General features: G+C 41.3%; 1 protein-coding gene and 1 pseudogene across 2 annotated transcripts; both read left to right on the forward strand.

Annotated features, from left to right (window-relative positions):
• The first annotated feature begins 437 nt into the window (after positions 1 to 437).
• Positions 438 to 7,600, forward strand: LOC148101102 (uncharacterized). Its single transcript, XM_087845730.1, has 5 exons — positions 438 to 540; positions 1,505 to 1,565; positions 1,908 to 2,235; positions 4,722 to 5,733; positions 6,099 to 7,600. Exons 1-4 carry the CDS (start codon positions 438 to 440, stop codon positions 5,730 to 5,732), a joined length of 1,503 nt encoding a protein of 500 aa, XP_087701856.1. The 3' UTR covers position 5,733; positions 6,099 to 7,600.
• A 1,966-nt stretch (positions 7,601 to 9,566) lies between these two features.
• LOC148101103 (V-set domain-containing T-cell activation inhibitor 1-like) lies at positions 9,567 to 17,980 on the forward strand (annotated as a pseudogene). The gene is made up of 6 exons (XR_015719594.1): positions 9,567 to 9,649; positions 10,568 to 10,882; positions 11,017 to 11,283; positions 14,028 to 14,323; positions 15,535 to 15,628; positions 17,084 to 17,980. The product of XR_015719594.1 is annotated as a V-set domain-containing T-cell activation inhibitor 1-like (transcript).
• Positions 17,981 to 18,689: the final 709 nt, after the last annotated feature.

Consider the following 18,689-nt stretch of genomic DNA (forward strand, 5'->3'; position numbering starts at 1 on the left):
AACTTTGAACTTAAAATCTTATAAATAAACATTTAAAAAAAGAAAATAACCCGAAGCTGAACGTCCAAATGACTCTTAATGGACTTCAGGACAGATAGGTTCACTCCCCTCCCCTTTCATTGTAAACGGGTGGAATCTGTCTCCACCTTCAGGTTTTTGGGAACCCACATCTCCGCTAATCTCAACTGGAGCCCCAACACCAACCTCATGGTTAAGAAGGCCCAGCAGCAGCTGCACTTCTTCTGTGTAATGGGGAAGCACAACCTGGACCAGAAGCTGCTGCTGGCCTTCTAACGCTCCTCAGTGGAGAGCGTGCTCTCCTCCTGCCTGGGTGTTTGGAGCTAGATGTGCAGGGGCCACGACTGAGAACAGGCTGCTCAGAGGGTAATTAACACTGCCCTAAAATCTCTGGCTGCCCTCTGCGACCCCTGGAGGCCATGGCCAGATCCTCCTGTCTCCGTAAAAGCAGGACTATCTCAGGTGACCTCTCGCACCCCGTCCACTACCTGTTTGACTGCTGCCCTCTGGTCACTGCCTCAGGTAAATCTCCCACTATTTAAACCCTAGTGGGAGTTGTCCATTAAGACAGAAATAATGGCTGTCCAACACAATTTTTAAGCTCTCCTCTACTAACAGTACGAAGTTACAACATGTAAACTTTGCAGGAAGAAATGCTGCAGCTGTTACGTATACAGTGCTGTGTAAAAGTTTTGAGCCACCACTCATGTTTTTATAATTCACTAGAAAAATTGAGGAATTTGTAAACATTCATGGAAATACAGCATATAGGGCAAAATCGGCATTTACACAACTGTAACATGCTTGAAAGTCAACATTTGGTTTAACCATATTTATTCTTCAACACAGCTGAACTCTTAGGCAAGCTTATTTCTAATATTTTAAAGTAGTCTTCAGGAATATTTCACCAGGCTTCTTGAAGCAGATTTAAAGCTCTTGTTTGGATGTTGGCTGCCTTTTGTTCTGTTTTCTGCCAAATTTTCTGCTTTAATAACGTTGAGGTTCAGGCTCGGGTGCAGTTTGGCAGTTAGTTTGGATCCACTGTCATACTGAGAAATGGCACATGGTGGATGTTCATTCTTCTCCACCTTCACAATAGAACTCTAAGATTTCTACTCTGACTTCACTTCTAGAGGCTTTTAATAGTGGCATAAATATTCGGCCCCATTGAACATTTCCACATTTTGTCACATTACAGCTGCAAACATGAATCAATTTTATTGGTGAAAGACTAACACAAGGGGGGGTCCACTACCTCCATGATCCAATCTGGAGCCACTAATCCTAAGGGTACATCTTTCACCATCTTACAATGCTGGGATTGCAGCCATTCCCCAACTCTCTGTGAGGGGTACTCATGGAATTTGATCAGTGGCTGTTGATCAATGGTCATGATTTGCATATTAATGATGAAGAAACTTATCTTACAGCTCATTGTTCATTCAGTGGGCTGTTTTCGTCATTGTGCAAATGTACTGTTTTCTAGGTTTGGGAAACCTGCAGTCAGCTGAGATTGAAGAAGTCACTTGCAACACTGAAAACGCCACGTCTAGATGAACAGAATCAATTATTTTGGTACAAACAATTCACCACAAAAAGACTCAATATTCAGGAAAGCTTTAAACTGTGCAGTAAATATGTATGACAAACTCAAAACAATGTAACTTAAAACATACTGCAAAACAGTGCTGGCTCTCATTTCAGTGGGAGAAGTTTTCATGGACATGTGCAGCTAGAATTTTACTTTGGAGGAAATGGGGTCAATGCAATTCTTAAGCATGTGTGCAAATGTCCGATGGATGGATGGACCTTTATTAATCCCTCGGGTCGGTTCCTCCGGGAAATTCAGTTTCCAGTAGCACATCACCGACAGAAGTTGCATGTTACAGATACGCTAAGAGAAATGAGAGTAAGGATATAAGCACACAGCCCCACTCCACTGACGACCTACTGCTGGCCAACACCCTCAACGACTTTTACTGCCGGTTTGATGAGACATCAAGCAGCCTTGACACCTCCACCTTCCCCAACAATAGAGACACTTTGGTCCATCATCCCCCACACCTCCCCCACTCCCACCAGCACAGAGCCACAGGAGCCCCCTCCTCACTCCACAGCTATGAGGATTTCACACCACCTTCTCCCGCTACAACCCTTCATATTCATGAAGCAGATATGAGGAAGCAGTTTAACCCTTTAGACCTACCACAGAACCAAGTCTGCCTGAGCTTATCTTTATATTTTTACATGTTGTACTTCCATTTTTGGGAGTATTTCAAGTTGCTATACATCAATACAACCATTATATCCCAAATTTTAATCATATGTATGCATTAAGTCAACAGTAATAAATTGCAAAAGTGGTATTTTTACACACATTTCTAGTTAAAGACATTTCAGATGTTCATCCCTCAAAATTGTAAATGTAAAAAAGTTGCATAAAACAGTTTCCAACCAGATGAAATTAATTTTGAGTGTCTTCATAGTTTTATTTTTGAGATACACCAATTTGTATATACTGCAGCCACCAACTTTGTAATTCTCATTTACATGACTTATTTAAACATTCTCCTCTTGAATGCAAATTTCTTAAAAGCATCTTTTATTCTTTAAGAGTAAATAAATGTGAAACCTGTCCATCCTAAAAGAGTACAACAATGTGTAGTTTATGATGTTCCAAAGGTTTCAGCATCTTTTTGAATTTGTCACATCTGGAAAGGTATGAGTGAGCCTTTGTATCTTACTGTGAGTGATGCTCGTCAGCACACAAACCCAGAGTTTCTCTACAGGAACACAGAGAGAGTTATTCCCTGTACTGTAAGGACACATTCAGCATTGTGCAGTAAATCCAGATCATCCCAGTTAAATGATTACATGGATGTGATTGTGATCGTCAGAGCAGCACTGATCAGTGTCAGGTTATAATGTCCACAGTGTACACAAACACTAAGTTTGAGTGTGTGCAGTGAGAATTCAGTCAAAACATTTAACTGAGGTGTGAAAAAATAAGCTGAACTCTACAGCTTGTGTGGTGCCCTGTGGCTTTAGGTGCTGACAAGCCTTCCTTCTGTTCTCCAGCATTTTCATTTACAGCCGTAAAATATCTCCATGTGTTGTTCCTCTTTCTCTCTCTCTCTTCAGTCCAAATGCGTTTTCCGTGTGCAGCCGAGTCACGTGACGGCACAGTATCAAATCCCAGCAGGGCAGAAGAAGGGTGCGGAGCAAAGTGAGTCTGCCGTGTAAGAAGAGGTGTTCGCACAGACAGAGCTGCTTCTTCATCCGCAGCGAGTAAAATAGTGAACTCAGAGAAGAGAAACAAACAAAGTATCGATCATAAACAACTACCAACGTTTGGATCGATATCTGCATCGATCTGCCCACCCTTGTCTCCTGGATCGTAGCTGCGATCAGCGTGAACCACGTGGGTCTCTGCTCCCTGATCTGTTTCCTTTGTTTGGAAAGAGTTCCAGCTTCACCACGGAGTTTCTCTCGGTTTGTGGGCTCATCTAAAGGTAAGCACCGAGCTAACCTCAACACTAGATTTACTAACCCTTTGCAAATTTGCGTAACTCCCTTGAACCCAACGCCTACTAAAATCGCTGACTTTTTTATTTTCTGGTGCAAGTCCCGAGGTGTTAATCACCCCTGCTGATAATTTTACAGGTCATATGCTCGATTCTCCTGCTTTTGTTGCGCAAACCACCCTTTGTCTTTGTGGCCTGACACATTTGCTTTTGCTTTTGCGGTGGAGATGAAGCCAGCTAGTGATGAGATTGCCCGCTCTTTTTAGAGAACCTTTCGGCTCGGCTCACTAAAAAGAACCGGCTTTTTCGGCTCAGAACCGGGTCTTTCGGATCCGAACCGGGTCTTTAGCTTGTTTTGTTGCTTTAATTAATTTATTATTAACAACAATATAAAAGTATGCACAAAAGGAATTGCTAATGTAAAAGAAGTGGTTTTATTTATATATGTTTACATATAAATATATGCGGTGGCCCCTAGAGACAAAGAACTACAAACTCCAAAACACATTTCTAGCGTTAACTGGACTTCCAAAACAGAGCTACCAAGATCACTTAAATTCAGTGTTGGTTAAGTTACTTTAAATTAGTAACTTCGTTACATTACTAGTTGCTATGTTGTGTGTATATATATATATATATATATATATATATATGTATGTATGTATGTGTATGTATGTATGTATATATATGTATGTGTGTATACATATATATATATATATATATATATATATGTATATATATATATATATATATATATATATGTATATATATATATATATATATATATATATATATATATGTATGTATGTATGTATGTGTATGTATGTATGTATATATATGTATGTGTATATGTATATGTGTGTGTGTGTGTATATATGTGCATCATATGATGCTAGGTTGTCTTAGTATGTGATTTGCTGCATGGTGAGCCGTCAACCTAAAGTCTAAAGTCTGCCTGCATGAATTTTCAGCAGAGCTGAGAGAGATTATTTGGTTCCCCCAGATAGAAGCCTGTTCATCTTCTTCGCTACAAAGAATCGGCTCTTAGAGCAAACTCGTTCATGAACGACACATCACTACCTCGGGTTTAAAACTAGTGTTAATGGAGAGAGTTTGAAGGTTCAGTTTGTTCCACGACTGCATTTCACTCACTGCCTCTGTTTGTTTCTGTCACTGCAGGACCAACGTGGAGCGAGTCAGCGCTCTCAGGAGGCCGACAAACCTCACAGAAGAAAGAGAGAGAAAAAACACAGCTGTGACGAGTGTGGGAAGGATTTTACCGTAAAAGCTTCCCTAAAAATGCATCAGGTCATCCACACTGGAGAGAGACCGTTCAGCTGTGGAGACTGTGGAAAGTCTTTCACCAAGTCTGGAAGCTTAAAAAGACACCAACTCATCCACACTGGAGAGAGACCGTTCAGCTGTGGAGACTGTGGAAAGTCTTTTACCCAGTCTGGAATCTTAAAAACACACCAACTCATCCACACTGGAGAGAGAACGTTCATCTGTGGAGACTGTGGAAAGTCGTTTAATGAGTCTGGAAGCTTAAAAACACACCAACTCATCCACACTGGAGAGAGACCGTTCAGCTGTGGAGACTGTGGAAAGTCTTTTACCCAATCTGGAAACTTAAAAAAACACCAACTCATCCACACTGGAGAGAGACTGTTCAGCTGTGATGAGTGTGGAAAGTCGTTTACTGAGTCTGGAAGCTTAAAATCACACCAACTCATCCACACTGGAGAGAGACCGTTCAGCTGTGGAGACTGTGGAAAGTCTTTTACCCAGTCTGGAAGCTTAAAAACACACCAACTCATCCACAGTGGAGTTAAAGCGTACAGCTGTGATCAGTGTGGCAGAACTTTTACTCACAGTAGCAGCTTACAGAGTCATCTAGTTACCCACTCTGGAATTAAAGCATACAGCTGTGACATTTTTGGAAAAACCTTCAGCCAGATAGGGAGCCGAAATACACACCTACGCATTCACACCAGACATGATGTGTACAGCTGTGATCAGTGTGGTAAACTATGTTTAACAGGCACACAGTTACAACATCACATGTTTACCCACTCTGAGGAAAGACCTTATAAATGTGACCTGTGTGAGAAGACTTTTAAATCTCCATATTACCTGAAAGCACACCAACAGATCCACACCAGAAAGACTCTACAAGTGCAGTTACTGTGAGGTATGTATTTTTATTTTTATCTTGTCAGCCCGACTGTTTGAAACAACTCTGCTCATCAAATTGTGTTAGCATGTTAGCAATTCTACTGCATGGAAAGGCAGCTCTGAATGATTATTCAGACTCTAATCACAGGTTTTTAGTGATAGTGTTTGAGGATTATATTACTGTTATTGTAGCATTAAACTAGTATTAATGTAATGTTTTTACTCTTATCGTCTTTATAGCACATTATATTGAGCTGAGTTTGATAATGTAAACAGTAAAATGTAATTGGACTTTGGCAGAGATGCTCTTTATTTCAGGATTTATGTTCAGGATGAAAATGTTGAAGGACTGACTTACACTGTGTTTGTGTCTTTGTTTAGAAGCAGAGCGACACAGATGGATCCAGTTCTCAACCCTGTCATCGCTGTGAGAAAGACTTTTGTTGTGACCTTTGTGGAAAAACTTTCAGTCATCGCAGGACTCTGAAAATACATCAACGTAGACACACTGGAGACAAAATCAACTACTGTAAAGAATGTGGGAGACGCTTCACCACTTCAAAGGACTTCAAACAATATGAACTCCTTCACAGTGGGGTTAAAAAGCATGTCTGCGATCAGTGTGGGTCATCCTTCATCCGTGCACATCAGCTTCAAAAGCGAGTCCACACATGGGAGAAACCATACAAGTGCAGACACTGTGACAAAACTTTTTCACAATCATGTGATCATACTAAGCATGAAAGAGAACTTCATCTGTGAAAGAGTTTGAGTAATCTCAGTTCATACTCCACTCACAAACAATTCCATGTTACGAATAACCTGTTACGTCTCGATTCCTGCTTTTAAGTATATCTTGTAAACAGTACATTTGCATAACACCTGAAACCAGTCCAATGAATGAACAATGGGCTGTGAGGTCAATTTCTTGAACATTAATAAGCAAATTCTTATGACCATTGATCAACAACCACTGGTCAATGGCCATGAGTACCATTCACAGAGTAAAAATTTGCATAATGATTATGAAGGAACTTGTTTTACTGTTACCAATGTTCAAAAACATTTACTAAATGATCTCCTCTGTGCAAACATCAGCGTGATGCAGGACTGAAATCATTGGCATCCCTGGATCACAGTGAATCTGAAGAGACAGAAAGATCCTCTTCTGGTTTCAGGGTCAGACTTAAACCCTTGAGATCAGGCTCCACAGAGTTCAGGTAGAGTCTCCTGATCTGATGAGGCAACTATTAATGAAAATGTGCCTCGTTACATTTTAAGCTTTCTAAACTGTTCTACTGTAGTGTTTGTGTTGAGTGGTTAGCTCAATCTTGTTTCCTGTTATCATGTTTTTATTGAATGCATCAATCCATGTTTTCTGCAGGGTTTTTTTCAGCTTGTTTGTTATGAAATCCTACAACAGTTAAACCAAAATTTTATATGTTAAATAAAGAAATGGTTTAGTGACAAAGAGTTTGAGCCGTGATGTCATGGTTCCGAATAGGTAGATATCTTCAGCACTCAGGCTCACCCGAGCCCAGACTTCTCGTTGAGAAAGGGGTGTCAATTGCATTTAGGGACCAGTTGATCAAATCCATAATTCCTCTTTTAGGTTTTAGAGAACAGACTGTGAGAAAAGGTTCCAGGGACGATACAAAAAAAACACGAGACTAGACAAGGACATAAGCAGGGAAGATAAGGGAGAGGAGAAAAAGTGCGTCCGCCTCCTCTGAGAGCCAAAGAAGATTTAAGCAGATCTTTAATCTTTTATCTCCCTGTAATGAAGTCTGCGTGATGTCTGAGTGTAGTCATGTGACAGCTGTGCAGAAAATGGTTATTGAATTAAAAGCCAGCAGGCCTCATCTAAACGCATCTTGAGTGCAGAAGGCAAAACCTATGTACCAAAAGCACATTTTGGTCATTGCATTATCAGTGACAGCAGCTGGTGTGGTTCTGCACTGGACGAAGAAAAGAGGTAAAATGATATTATGCCCTCTTTTGAATTTACGTGCTGCTTGCATCGATGATGCTTTACAGGTCAGGGGACTATGACTGAATACGGTCATGTTCGGTTTCGTGTAGCGATGGCTAGATGAGGCCTCGTGAAGCGTTTCAGCACAAACTGTATCCATGCTGTGTCGACACAGTGTTGCTGTTTTGCTCCATGCTGACACCTGCTGGACCTTAAATATCATTGCAGGCAACTTACTTGAGACTCACAACAGACACTGATTCAATGACCAAGTCATACTTGTACACTGTAAGGTGTTGTACTTTCCATGGAATCATTTTATATCTTTTACATACAAATATTTTAGACATCTTTATTTTATACTCTACAAATATATTGTGAATGACATTAAGTGAAAATTAAAATGAAAGTATTGTGAATGTAATATCACCCATTTGACTCAGAGTTTATTATAAATTTCTATTCAGAAAAATAAGTTTATCCAATGTTTTTGCATTCAGTCTATTGCATTTTTTACACCATTTCCCCAGCTTTGGAAAACTCACAGGCACAGATGAAGCTGGGGTACACAAAAGCTGTAAAGCAGGTGGAAAAGGTTCTGATAAGATGTCTTCCTTTTCCCCCAGTACGTTAAACGATCCTCTGATCTTGGAATTTTTCTCTCCGACACTCTCCACAACACTAAGGGGTTGGCAGTCCTTTATAATAAAATCCAGGACTGCCTGGTCCAGAACAGTCTTCCTAGATGCTTGATTTCAAAATAATAAAACACATATTAATTAAAAAAAAAAGATGATAAAGCTGTTCAGTGTCAATATAGGCCTACCAGTGTTCATCCTCGGTGTGTTTGTCTCCTCATTTTCACGTTTGGCTCTGTAATGCCTAAACACTGAGGAGGTGCTTTTGTTTGTGTAAGAAATAAAGCTCCGCAGAACAGATGCGACATTTAACCTGCATAAAATGAAATAAATAATTTACACTTCAAGTCACATTGCTGTTTTTCCTATTCTGATAGGTTACACTGAAACAAAGACAGACAAACAGTTACCTTATTTGCAGTTAAAAGATCAAAATGATCCCACACAGCAGAAACATTTCTTTTTCTTTCGGGCTCCATTTTGTTATGGAGAGAGATGTGTTGTTGTTGTTTTTTATCTTTGCGAGAGTAATTTTGTGTTTTTTTGGTGGCGACTCATTCCGTTGACAGATGCGGATGCGGTACCTTTTAAACACAGTTTGGCGCGTTGGCAATGAGCGATACAGCAGCTGTGTCGATCACGTGACCTTTTCTTAAAGCGACGCACGCAGGCTTTGCTGTGTGAGCTTGATACGTGCGTCGGTGCGTCAGTGTTGCAGGACCCATCACATTAAATCATTTTTCTTGTTTCTGTTGCACATTTGTCCCACAGCTTTGAAAACCAGTTACATGTTTGATCCGATGATCCTGCAACATTTTCAGGTTTGTTTGGGAGAGTTTTTGGTGACAAAATATGCAAATGGGTGTTCAACAGAAAATAACAATATACACCACAAGTTACAAAAAACCCCCGCAGATTTTATAAGTTTGTTTTTGAGTTGAATATCACATATTATTCATTTTGACCTGTAACACAGTCTGAAGTGTATTTCATGCCCGTAACTTCACTTTCACGTGTAAACACGCCCCTTTTTTAACCTTTGCAGCAGGAATTATGGTTCTGAATTTAAAAAAGAAACATAAAAAAACTCACTGCACCATAACTTTAATGATTTTAATGAAAACATTAATGAAAAAAACTTTGACTACAGGCAGCTTTGTGTTTGACTTTATCCACCTCATGTAAAAGCGTTTATTCAAACTGTGGACAGTAGGTCCCTGCGGTGAGGAGGAGGCGGGACACAGCGGAGAATGTAACAGTAATGGTGGGTAAACGGAGCTCGTATTTGTTGATCTGGATCTTTCTGACGATTGTAGATGGAGGTGAGGGAGATGTTTGCTGTCAGTTGATCTGTAAAAAACATTTTAGGGAACTTGGTCGAAACTTTTCACTGTATTCAGTTTTTACGCTTTGGCTCTGCGACTCTTTGGACTTCTTTGGACGTTTCGTGAAGGCACTTACTGCTCCCTCGTGACAAGGCGGGGTTTGTTCATTTATCTATTTATTTATTATCCCTGGCTGGAACTGAACCAACGAACTTTTGCTCAGAAGTAACGAAAATAAAGATCTACAATAACCATCTTAACAGAGTACAGGCTGTGATAATAAGCTCACACTCAGGTCTATCCAACAAATGTTTTTGACGTCTGTGTTCTTCAAAAGATGCATAAACTTTATAATTAAAAAAATTAAAAATCAGGAAACAAACTCAGTCCGACTACACGGGATTTCCTGCGACGGAGGGAAAGCCCTGAAAATCTCAGCAGGCTGAACAAAAACCTAAACGTAGACATGATGTCGCAGTCAGGATTTGGGTAATGCGTCGTATTTATCAGTGGGACTGGAAATGCTTTTAAAGTGGAGAAGTTAACGGTCGGGCTGGGTGGGAGACGTCCTCTTCCTGAGCGACTACAATGGGACAGCAGCAAAAGCAAATCTCGGCTTTTATTCGTAGCCAAAGTCTGGACGGCACATCAAACGGATGTTCAAATCAAATCAAATTACGCACAGCCCACTTTGCATTTATTTATTTGTAAAAAATGTTTGGAATCATGTCTGATTTTCGTTCCATTTCTCACGTGTTCACCACTTTGTGTTGCTCTTTCACGTGGAATTCCAATAAAATTGATTCACGTTTGTGGCTGTAATGTGACAAAATGTGGGAAAGTTCAAGGGGACAAATACTTTTGCAAACCACTGTATGTGTTTAGTTTTAGTGTTTGTCTGTTCTGATGTTTCAGATACTGAGGTTTCCTGTGTTTTTATGGAGAGATGCGTCTTACCGTGCAGTTTCAAGATTGGGAATGAAATCGTCATCCACTGGTTTAAGACACCAAGAGACCTTCATGTCCACTCATTCTACTACAGCAGAGACCAGCTTGGAAACCAGGACCAGTACTACAGAAACAGGACTTCACTGTTCAAGGACCAGATCTCCAGTGGAAATGCCTCACTCCAGCTGACAAGTGTGGAGGTTCAGGATGAGGGCAGATATAAGTGCCACACCAGCACCATCAAGGGAAACCAGGAGTCATTTGTCAACCTAAAAGTGGACGGTAGGAGAAACTTGCAGTAAACATCAGCTCAGTTCTCCGTGCACTGTCAAATGAATGGATTTTAAAGATTTTGTCTTCATTTTTTTCATCAGATTAATGATGAGTTTTTGATCCGTGATTTTCTTTTGTTGCAGCTCCAGTTAATAAGGTCAAAATGAATCAGGTTGAAAACAGGATCAGCTGCAGGTCAGAGGGGATCTACCCTGAACCTCAGCTCACCTGGTCCACCAGCCCTCCATCCAACATCACCTTCACAAACACCACCACAGTCGAGCGGACTGAGCAGCTGCTTTACAACATCAGCAGCTCTCAGATGCTTTCAGCCGGTGTTTATGACCTGCTCTTTATCTGCACCATCAGCGCTCGCAGGAACAGGAGGAGAGCCACGCTGCAGAGACTATGTGAGTATTTCAACCAAACTAGGAGAACTGCAGATGGGACGTAGATAACTGGAGAAAAATATGAAGGAAAACTGCATTAAATATGTTTTCTGTAAAATTAAAACAAACAAACAAAAAACACAAAACCTGTTTAACTATGAAACAATGCAAGGAAATCTCTATCCGTGATGTATCTTCGTCACCTTGCACTTTCAGATAAAATGCAGCATCCACACAAAGACTGTGGATCTTTAAAATGTGTCAAGATGAACAAGGTGCACCAGAATGATCAAAAAGCAGAAAAGTTAAAGGCGGACTTTGGATGTGGTTTATGCAAAAAAGAAGAAAAAACTGTTGAGCTCTCTCTCATCAAAACACTGTAAGAAAATGCGTGAATTTCTTTAAATATCAGTAATAACATGCATATATCAGTATGTGGAGGGGTGCGGTTTGGGGCTCAGCTGCAGAGGTATATATGAGCTCAGTGAGAACATGGGCAGTGCAAGGAAGATTGGCCTGCCAGCGGGGCAGAGGTCACTGAGGGATTTATTAAGCTGTTAGGTGGTTGGTGCACTGAGGTGGATGAAATTCAACCCAAGTTGTCTGTGAAGGTTCTCAGTCATCCAGGTCATTGTAGTCAAAGGAGCTTGCAAAGAAAAGCGTCTGGACTTCTTTAAGTTACTTGAAGACGTTTCACCTCTCATCCGAGAGGCTTCTTCAGTTCTAAGGTCAAATGGTGGGGAGTCACAGATATAAACCTGGTGGGAGTGTCCCCCCACAGAGGGACAAAAGGACCCCCTGATGTTCCTCTAATCACCTGAGCCAAGGTGTGGAACTGGGTGTGGGTCCCAATCAGCCAGAGTTTCGGGTGAGTTCATTGTGAAACCTGGCCAGGGAAGACACAAAGGACGACTGTTTGCCTTTCCTGGACTGCGCTGTGCACATTGAAGAGAATGGAAACCTCAACATCGAAGTTTACCGGAAGCCCACACACACAGACCAGTACCTCCTGTTTGACTCCCATCACCCTTTGGAACACAAACTTGGAGTAATTAGGACCCTACACCACCGGGCAGAACATGTTCCCTCTAAGCCTGAAGGGAAAAAGAAGGAACACACACATGTAAAGGAAGCACTCAAAACGTGCGGCTATCCTAAATGGGCGTTCTTAAAGTCAGCAAAGAGGCGCAGAAAAGAAGATCAGACACCAGCGAGGGAGGATAAGAAGGACAGACGCAACAACATTGTCATCCCCTATGTAGCCGGTGTATCAGAGAAACTCAGGAGGGTTTTCTCCAAGCATGACATCCCGGTGTACTTCAGACCCAGCAACACACTCAGACAAAAACTGGTTCACCCGAAAGACAAAACGCCAAAACACAGACTTAACAATGTGGTGTATGCTGTACAGTGCAGCGAGGAATGCCCAGACCTCTACATTGGAGAGACCAAACAGCCACTTCACAAGCGCATGGCGCAACACAGAAGAGCGACCTCCACAGGACAAGATTCAGCTGTCCATCTGCATCTTAAGGATAAAGGACACTCTTTCGAGGATGCCAATGTTCACATTTTGGACAGAGAGGACAGATGGTTTGAAAGAGGAGTGAAAGAAGCATCTATGTCCACTGTGAGCGACCATCTTTGAACAGAGGCGGTGGTTTACGACACCAACTCTCTGCCATCTATAATCCAGTTTTGAGATCCCTTCCCAGACGCCTTAAGGCCCACTCACACCCTGGGCCATCTGACTTCAGGAATTCGCATGATAAGGTGGGGCCAGGTTTCACAATGAACTCACCCGAAACTCTGGCTGATTGGGACCCACACCCAGTTCCACACCTTGGCTCAGGCGATTAGAGGAACATCAGGGGGTCCTTTTGTCCCTCTGTGGGGGGACACTCCCACCAGGTTTATATCTGGGACTCCCCACCATTTGACCTTAGAACTGAAGAAGCCTCTCGGATGAGAGGTGAAACGTCTTCAAGTAACTTAAAGAAGTCCAGACGCTTTTCTTTGCAAGCTCCTTTGACTTCAACCCAAGTTCTTTTAGGCTTTGGGTCTTGTAGGCTTCTCCTGGGTGACATCAGTGGGGGTTTGGGGACAGCTCCTTCGGATTGGTGCTCTGGATCCACAGAGGAACCAGAGGGTTCACATTTCTCAGCCATCCAGGGAAGATCCGTGCTACGATACTTTTAGGAAGACTCAAAGCTTCAGGAGGAACAGTGCAGCATGGATCAGTCTGATACCCTGTTGCAAATATCTGAGGATATTGACTTTTGTTCTAGAAGTGAAGCACAACAGTGGGTGTGTGATGACATGTCATGTCTACGAATTGATGGCTGTCTGAGAGTCCCTCAGAGTCAGGACTCCTCTTCTTTACCATTTTTCCTGCTTTTTGTTACAGAATTAAAATCACCAAACACAAACTTTGTATCCTTAACTTTTGTCGGTGAGTTTAAGTTTCGCTTCTCGTCCAATTGCGTTCTGTCTTCTCTGCATTGCCGCGTCCAGTAAGATGCTGTGGCAACAGAACCTGAAAACTCAAGCAAATATCACATCACTGATGAGTACTGGACAACACTCTTTGCTGGGGTCTTTTGGCTGGTGAGGGTTCACTATGTGGTTACCATGGATACATGATGCTCTGTGTGGGAGTGCTCGCCTCGGCTCGGTGTTGCTTGGGGCTGCGTGGACCTCCTAGTAATTTCCCAAGACTGTAGTTTTTAATATTGTTGTTAATCATTTACATTGTATGCCTTCAGCTGATATCAGTGGTCCCAGCACTGGTGTGACAATCCCCTGCACCCCCTCAAACACTTCACTCACCAACTTCACCCTCCTCTGGAGGTTCAACCACACTCAGACCATCCTGAGCCAGTCCTGGACCGACGTCACCTACTCGGTGTCAGACGGGTGGAGGCAGAAGGTGGAGAATGTGTCCAAGTCAGGCAGCCTCATGCTAAAGGACTTATCCACAAGCAGGAGGGGATGTACACCTGTAAGCTCAGTAATGCTGAGGAGACGCACATTACCCACATCCACCTGAGAATAACTGAAGGTAAGATCGAGCTGATATAAAACACTGCAGGGAGAAACTTGCCCAGCTGATGACCAGATAAAGCCAGATTTCTAAAGAAATTAATTAATGATTGGGGCGATCGTGGCTCAAGAGTTGGGAGTTCGCCTTGTAATCGGAAGGTTGCTGGTTCGAGCCCCGGCTTGGACAGTCTCGGTCGTTGTGTCCTTGGGCAAGACACTTCACTTACCGCCTACTGGTGGTGGTCAGAGGGCCCGGTGGCACCAGTGTCCGGCAGCCTCGCCTCTGTCAGTGTGCCCCAGGGTGGCTGTGGCTACAATGTAGCTGCCATCACCAGTGTGTGAATGTGTGGATGACTGGTTGTGTAAAGCGCTTTGGGGTCCTTAGGGACTAGAAAAGCGCTTTACAAATACAGGCCATTTACCATTGATATAATTAATCAGTTTTCAATCGCAAAATGCAAATAAATTTGGATAATTGGACAAAAGCATAAAATAAACTACTAAATGTGTATTTTGGACATTTTCTTTGCATTGATTTAAAAAGTGAAACATGACCCAAAATCTCAACTTCTCATAACAAATAACTTCTTACCTGTAGAGTCCTGACTAAATGTGTAGCCGTGCACCTGCCAGAGCTTTTATTATTGCATTTGTAAAGTGGGGACATTCAGCCAGACAAAGACTTATTCTACTCATCAGATGTTTGCTGCTGAAACATAACTACACAGACCAATAACGTAAAAGTAAAGATTCAGTGTAACCGTATCAGAAGTGAACCTATCAGTGTTTCTGCAGCTATGACCTCGTGTTATTACTGCATGTGAGCTTTACTCATAATTTCCTAAAATAAGACATGTGAGCGACTGTGAGGAGAACAATTGGAGGGGAAATGGACCTTTTTCTTTTTTACAGGTTTCTCTCTTCATGGTTCAGTTAACGAGTTGAAGCTTATTGAGGAAGTGAATCTGTCAGTTGAACCAAAATAGAAAACATAACTAATCCTGATGCAGCAGCAAGTTTTACTGTCACTTAGTCATCATGCACTTCAGTTTTTGAATAATTCAGCAGTAAAACAAGCCTGTCAGGATTACAGTAATATTCTGGTGCGCAAACCAGCAAATATGAAGTATTAAGTCAGCTGTGTTTGTACTTATAAAGATCATGTACATTCTTTGATAATCGCCAACATTATGAGTAGTAACTGTACTTTCATTACACATTTTTCCACAGGGGCTCGCTCTAACACTGCAGTCATTACTACAGCTGTTATGTGTGGACTGGTATTGATCGGCCTGTCGATCGCTGCCCTAATCTCCATCAGGAGGTCTGTGCTACACTTTGATTACTTTGTTTGACTTTGAGTTGTTTATAGTCCAGGGTTGAATCACTGCAGTGTCTACACACCATAGAGTGTGATGGCATTTGTTTGTGCTGCATCGTTCTGCCATCATGAGGGAAACGAATCTGTTCATGTCACACTTTGAGCTGATAAATATTGAACAGCTGGTACTTTTGTTCAAGTAAAAAAGAAAAGAAAAGATCTCAGAGAAATCTCCAAAAGTTGATTCTGTTCATCTGGACGTAGCGTTTTGTGGGAGAAACGTTTCGTCACTCATCCAAGTGACGTCTTCAGTCTCAGCTGACTGCAGGTTTCAATCTTATAAACAGTACATTTGCATAATGACTGAAACCAGCCCACTGAAGGAACAAAGGGCTGTGAGGTCAGTTCCTTAATCTTAATCAGAGAGTTTAGATCAGGGGGCATATAAGAATGAATCTTTTCTTATGGACTCAAACACGTTTTGCTGAAAAACTGAATATGGAACAAGCAAAGCTTAATACTAAACAATATATATATATTAGCTGTATAATACCAGTAGGCCAGCTCTAATAATAATTTGGTATGGCTTCGCGGACCAAATGTAATTAGGCTGCGGGCCAAATTTGGCCCGCGGGCCAGAGTTTGACACCTATGGTTTAGATGAAGGAACTCAGGAACTATGTTACTCTGTCCATCAATTTTTGGCGCAGCGTGTTTTGGGGTTTAAAAGCCACAGAGACGCGTTGTTTAGAAAAAATGCGTCTCAACTGCTCCAATGCTCCTGACATATATGGGATCACTACAAGTTTTTGCTTACGCAGCGGTTGTCATTCTCTGTTTGTTTTTTTTTGGCGCCTTCCCTGCTTTGACAAAAGTCCAGCTGGGATAACCACATCTACTCAGGGCCTTCTTGATGTGCTTTCTTCTGCCTCCCTGGCTGCTGTGTCAGTGGGGATGGTGTTCGCTCTGTGTTGTAGCGTCCTGATGACACCCAGTTTGTGCTCCAGTGGATGATGAGAGTCAAACCTTAAATACTGATCCGTATGTGTAGGTTTACGGTGCACGTCTGCTCCCACAAAACGCTACGAGCAGAATCAACTTTTGGAGATTTACTTACCTGGATGATTGAGCATGCATCAAGACGATGACACTCTCAGGGTTTTTTACAATAGAGTGAAAAGAAAGCACCAAAAACATCAGTGAAGTACAAAAACAATAAAAATGTATAACAAATATAACAAGAAACAAACAACTTAATGAAACAGGAAATAAACGAATCCATTGTGGATACAGAAAAATTAATACTAAACTAACGGATCCTATAAATAGATTTTAAAAAATCTAAATAATTTTTCTACTTGATATGATGTAACAGCTACTGTAGATTAGACATGAATGACTTTCTGACCTTCTTATTCTGAGGACGAATCGGTGTCTTACTGACTTTTTATTTTGCAGGTGACCGTGTAATGAAGCCGAGCCTCATCTATAACCTTTGTTCATGGCATCAGTTGAGTTTACCTCATCATTGCCAACGTCTCTAATACATAGTTAACCTTTGTTTTCTGATTTTAAATAATCCAATTCCATATCAGCTAGTAACACTATAATCACATTACTTTTTTGTGGGACGCTGTAATGTAATATTACATTGCTTCATTAATTGTACTAAATGTAATAATCAGGAAGTTAAGAAAGGATTCAGTCATCTGCAGGACAGTTAGAACAGCAATAATCACATGAGCCTTCTTTTTCTGTGTATTACAATATACAGCTACCCACTGCTGCTAACGCGCTACAGACACGCGGCTGTTGGTCAAGTTAGTTGAAAAACATAATCAGTAACTAATTACTGATTACTTCCCCAAAAAAGTAATCCCGTTACTTTACTGATTACTTATTTTCAAAAGTAATTAATTACTTGTTACTTTTTAAAAACAGATCTTTCAGCCAATTCTACTTTTTCTGCATAATCATCATACAAAATGTAATCAAATGGAAAAGTCTCTTTTTAAAACTTGTTTTATTAGTTTTAATCTTTTAACTTTATGCATCAAGCAAAAATTTAATTATCTGCAACATTCTCTGACTGGAAGAAATTTGTTTAATATTTAAACCTATTTTCTGCACATTCCAGCACATAAAATATATTTTTTTGTGTGTTTACACTCAGTCTTTCAAATAGATGCAAGTAAAACACAGCAGAAAATAAATAAAGTCAAAGACTAGCGGTCCTGTTGCTCTATTTTCACCTGTAAAGCAGGAGTAGGGTAGGCGGAGGTTTACCCTGGTGCAGGTGTGCAGCGGTCAGTGGAAGAATCCGCGAGTTTCTCTGTGAGTTTCCCATTACGTCGTAGCTACTTGGTGCTTGTTTGGAAGTTTAGGGGAGTTTTTTTTCGCTGTAAAAAGAAGTTTTCTTCCCACGCACAACGGACACTAATGTTTTTGTCACTTTTTATGGAATCAAACTCAAAGTAAGGTCAGTACTTCCACGCTTTAAACGCTGCACGCTCATACTCTCTCCACACTCGATATATGATCCATTGTTGATCTACACACAGCTGTTGTCACGAACGTCGCACTCGCTTACGTCACTGTCATGAGACATTCTCGCAAAAAATCACGGTTTTAGTAACGCAGTGTTCCTACAGGAAAGTAACGGTGATCTAATTACCGTTTTTGCAATAGTAATCCCTTACTTTACTCGTTACTTGAAAAAAGTAATCGGGTTACAGTAACGCGTTACAAGCCCATCTCTGGTCGTCACAAACCAGGATGGAGTCTGTTTTGTTCAGAGTCCCAACAAACAGAAACCTTATTTTACTACCTGATGAAGAACAAAGTAAAAACATAGTGACGTAGAGTTAACCATTAGGCTGTTTTCACCAACAGTCTCTGTATGCAGTCAGCTCAGATCAGACGCTGCTGTGATTTGAAAAATGCTGACCCCTGGTGGACAAGGTCTTAATTACAAGAACTAGTTCAACTTGACTCGTACTTGTTTAGTCTACGAAACAAGTGATAAACATGCTGTATCAGTATTATTAGAGGTGGGGAAATGGAC

This window comes from Neolamprologus brichardi, chromosome 9 (genome assembly GCF_056152115.1).
Source record: "Neolamprologus brichardi isolate AB-2024 chromosome 9, ASM5615211v1, whole genome shotgun sequence".
NCBI classification, from domain to species: Eukaryota; Metazoa; Chordata; class Actinopteri; order Cichliformes; family Cichlidae; genus Neolamprologus; species Neolamprologus brichardi.

Excerpts from the sequence above, each read along its gene's own strand:
- LOC148101102 (XM_087845730.1), top strand. The coding sequence starts at position 438 with ATGGCCAGATCCTCCTGTCTCCGTAAAAGCAGGACTATCTCAGGTGAC. Across the intron at positions 541-1,504 it reads CCCTCTGGTCACTGCCTCAG|GTTTGGGAAACCTGCAGTCA; the intron begins GTAAATCTCCCA and ends ACTGTTTTCTAG. Across the intron at positions 1,566-1,907 it reads TGCAACACTGAAAACGCCAC|ATACGCTAAGAGAAATGAGA; the intron begins GTCTAGATGAAC and ends TGCATGTTACAG.